At 50.5% G+C, this 3,915-nt stretch overlaps 1 protein-coding gene across 1 annotated transcript; it reads left to right on the forward strand.

Moving 5' to 3' along the window:
- Positions 1-383: 383 nt before the first annotated feature.
- Positions 384-3,699, forward strand: LOC114923600 (zinc finger protein 501-like). The gene is made up of 3 exons (XM_029286753.1): positions 384-497; positions 2,499-2,560; positions 2,613-3,699. The coding sequence occupies exons 1-3, from the start codon at positions 384-386 to the stop codon at positions 3,697-3,699; spliced, it is 1,263 nt and encodes a 420-aa protein (XP_029142586.1).
- Positions 3,700-3,915: the final 216 nt, after the last annotated feature.

Below are 3,915 nucleotides of genomic sequence, written 5' to 3' on the forward strand. Positions count from 1 at the left end.
GGGAGGGGGGAGGAGATCGGAAGCTCGGGCAGAACAGGGCGTTCTCCGCATGCGCAGAGGATGCCCTGACGCGGATGCCCAGCGGAGGAACGGGGGGGAGCCCAGGCTGGGAAGGCAGATGGGGGAGGAGGGACAGGGAGGGAGGGAGGAGCGGAGGCTGCCAAGGGGCGGGGCCTGCAGTGTGGCCTCGCCTGGCCCCGGGTGCTACCCAGCAGCTTCCCGCCAGGCAGGAGCAGCCCAGAGTGGGGGGGGGCTGCCTCCCAAGAGGGGGAGACGAGCGCCCGCTTCCCCCAGAGCACGAGAGGAAAGACGGGGTGGGGGTGGGGGGAAGCAGGCGGCCTGCAGGAGGGCAGCACCGGGGCGGCTGAAGAACCGGGGCACCCATGAGCGGCGCCAGATCCGCCTGGCAGCAGCAGCAGCAGCAGCCTGACCAAACCCCGCGCTGCAAGCCTGGCGGAGCGCAAACCGCGATCGCCGCCTGCCTCCGGGATCACGAGGTGAGCTGCGGAAGGATGTCCGCTGCCATTCCGCTATTTTAGTCACTGGGACAAAGAATGCCCTAGGTTTTCTCTAGCCGCGCAGGGGTGGGCAAGCTTGGCGCTTTTAGGACTCGTGGACTTCAACTCCCAGAATTCCTGAACTAGCCGTGCGTGACTGAGGGATTCTGGGAGTTGAAGTACACAAGTCAGGAAAGAGCCAAGGTTGCCTAGCCCTGAGGCTCTACCTAGCGCAGGGGTAGGCCACCTTGGCTCTTTTAGGACTCGTGGACTTCAACTCCCAGAATTCCTGAGCCAGCCATGCTTGACTGAGGAATTATGGGTATTGAAGTCGACAAGTCTTCATATGAAAGAGCCAAGGTTGCCTAGCCCTGGGGCTCTATCTAGTGCAGGGGAAGGCAACCTTGGTTCTTTTATGACTCGTGGACTTCAACTCCCAGAATTCCTGAAGCAGCCATACGTGACTGAGGAATTATGGGTGTTGAAGTCCACAAGTCTTCATATGAAAGAGCCAAGGTTGCCTAGCCCTGGGGCTCTATCTAGTGCAGGGGAAGGCAACCTTGGCTACCCTTGACCTAGTGTGATCTGTTTTTGACAAAGACACGTTGGCTTCTAGTAAGAGCTTTGCTGCTTTCTAAGTATCCACAGATTCCTTGCTTCATTATCTTTCCCAGGATCTTCCCAGGTATTGAGGTCAGGCTGATTGGTCTCTAATTTCCTGCATCCCTGATTTTTTTCTCTCTCTCTTTGTAGTATTTTATAAAATGTATAGGGAAAAGCAAGAAAAGAGAATAAGAAATTGTTTACGCTAACCTGAACTCTCTTCCCTCCCCTCTTGCTTGTGCGATGCCTTAATTTTGGGGATTCCCTATAGGTACCCCTCGTCTTATGACCACAATTCAGACCAGAATCTCAGTCTTTGAGAGAAGCGGCCATTAAGTGAGGTGTCACATGACCGCTTTGTTCAAAGACTCAGATCCTGCACTCGTGGTTGTGGTGGTTAAGCTACTTCACAAGCAGACAAAGTCCCAGTTAAGGAATGTGGGGTTGCCTGAAGTGGGCAGGGGAGGCCCTGTGAGTCCTGGCACAGGGAATGTGGAAATTGAGGGGGCCCTGAAGAAGGTTAGAGATGCTTTGGGACACGTTGCTTAGCAACAGTATGGAACAGGCGGCTTGGAAAATGTCGCAAGGCTGCAAAGGCCTCCGGTCTGGGGATTAAGGCCTCATTTCTCAATGGCAGCAGAGACAGTGGGCTGAGGTCCAGTCCTGGGGTCAGTGGCAGATGGCTGAAATGGCTGAGGGCCCCAGGCCTGCACTTGACGCAATCCCAGCATTGTTGTCAATCAGGGCTCAGGCTTCCAGGAGTGGCTGCAGCTTTGCATCCCGCTTCATCACCCCTGAACTCATGGGGGGGCTGTTCCTGGTCTCTAGGACCTCCCCCACCCCTGAGATGCCCCCAGGATCATTGCCTGCCCCTCCCCCCATTAAGAACCCTCAAGATCACTTCATGATTGCAACCAGGAATGTGGGATTATGGTTGTGGAGCGACATGCTCATGTGACCCCTCACCCGACCACTGCTTCAAGGAACGACCAAAATTCCAGTCCCGACTGTGGTTCTAAGTGGAGGACATCTCTCCTACAGATGTAGGGCCTCCCATCACTGTCTCGGGTGTACTGAGGACCCTACCCTGGGCAGAGGGTGAGACTGGAAGACCTTCAAGGTCCCTCCCCAGGCTGAGATTTTGTGATTCTCTACATGTCTCGAAAGGAAATAGTCTCAATTTGTTTTTTCATTCTAACGGCAGATAAAAGATTGTAACCAAAGATTTACCTGCAAGTCAACTATCAACAGATAACAGAAAATCAGCACAAGGCAGCAGTCGCCAGAAAGAATGAAGGGTGGGAAACTCTTGGATGCCCCGTCAGACACAAGCAGCACTACGGAAAACCACAAAAAACCCCATCAATGCTCAGAGTGTGAGAAATCCTTTGCTCGCAGGTGTGTCCTTTTGACCCACAGGAAGATCCATGTGGGAAGTGGATCCAGTCAAGCTTTGGAGGGTGAGAAATCCTTCTCTGGAAAACACATGAAAAATCTCAGACGCCCCCCCAGACTAAAACCTCATAAATGTGAGGAATGTGACTTATGCTTTGGTAAAAAGTCACAACTTCTTAGACATCAGAAAATCCACACTGGAGAGAAACCTTATCAGTGTGTGGAATGTGGGAAATTTTTCCGTGAAAAAGCCCAACTGGGAAACCACGAGAGAATTCACACAGGGGAGAAACCTTACAAGTGTTGGGAATGTGGGAGGAGCTTTTCTCGGAGTTCATGTCTTTGGGTCCATAAGAAGGTTCATGCAGGAATAAAATCTTACAAATGCTTTGAGTGTGGGAAATGTTTCGTCCAGAGTTCAGGTCTTCGGACTCATGAGAAAACACACAGAGAGAAGAAGGAAAAGTGCCTCGAATGCGGGAAATGTTTTTTCAGAAAAGGAAATCTCGTACTACATCAGAGAATTCACACTGGAGAAAAACCCTATGAATGCCCAGAATGTGAGAGACGATTTACGAATTCTTCTGAACTTCGGACACACCAGAGGAGGCACAAAGGGGAGAAACCCTACCAATGTGGGGAGTGTGGGAGAAATTTTTTTACGCGAGATGGGTGTCAGAGTCATGAGAGAATCCACACGGGGGAAAAACCACACAAATGTGGGGAGTGTGGGAAATCCTTTACCCGAAAACAAAACCTTTTACTGCATCAGAGGGTCCACACAAGAGAGAAGCCGTACAGATGCGTAGAATGTGGAAAATGTTTTACTCAAAAGGGAAGCCTTTGGACGCATCATAAAACCCACACAGGGGAGAAGCCATATCAATGCATTGAATGTGGAAAATTTTATTCTACCACATCAGCCCTTAGAACTCATGTGAAAATTCACACGGGGGAAAAAAACTACAAATGTTTCGACTGTGGGAGAACATTTGCTCGGTCATGTCACCTTAGCTGTCACAGCCGAATCCATACAGGAGAGAAGCCCCATAAATGCTCGGAGTGCGATGAATGTTTTTCTCAGAAAAGTACTCTTTTGAACCACCAGCGAATCCACGCTGGAGAAAAACCACACAAATGTCTGGAGTGTGGGAAACACTTTGCCCTTCTTTCATCACTTCGCAGGCACGCCCGAAATCACTGAAAAGAGTGGCCTTACAAGTGTGTAGAGTGTGAGAAAACGTTTCATTGTACATCAAAGCTAAAAATTCCTCAGAAAGTCCACAGTAGAGGTATGTGAACAATGTGGAATACATTTTTTTTTCAAACTTCACACCTTACTGCTCACCTGGAACTTCACAGAGTGACAGAAGGGAAATCCTACTAATGTTACTTTGTCTAGTCAATTAACTTTCAATAC

Source organism: Protobothrops mucrosquamatus, unplaced genomic scaffold (genome assembly GCF_001527695.2).
Source record: "Protobothrops mucrosquamatus isolate PMUCROS unplaced genomic scaffold, P.Mucros_1.0 scaffold4814, whole genome shotgun sequence".
Taxonomy (NCBI): Eukaryota; Metazoa; Chordata; class Lepidosauria; order Squamata; family Viperidae; genus Protobothrops; species Protobothrops mucrosquamatus.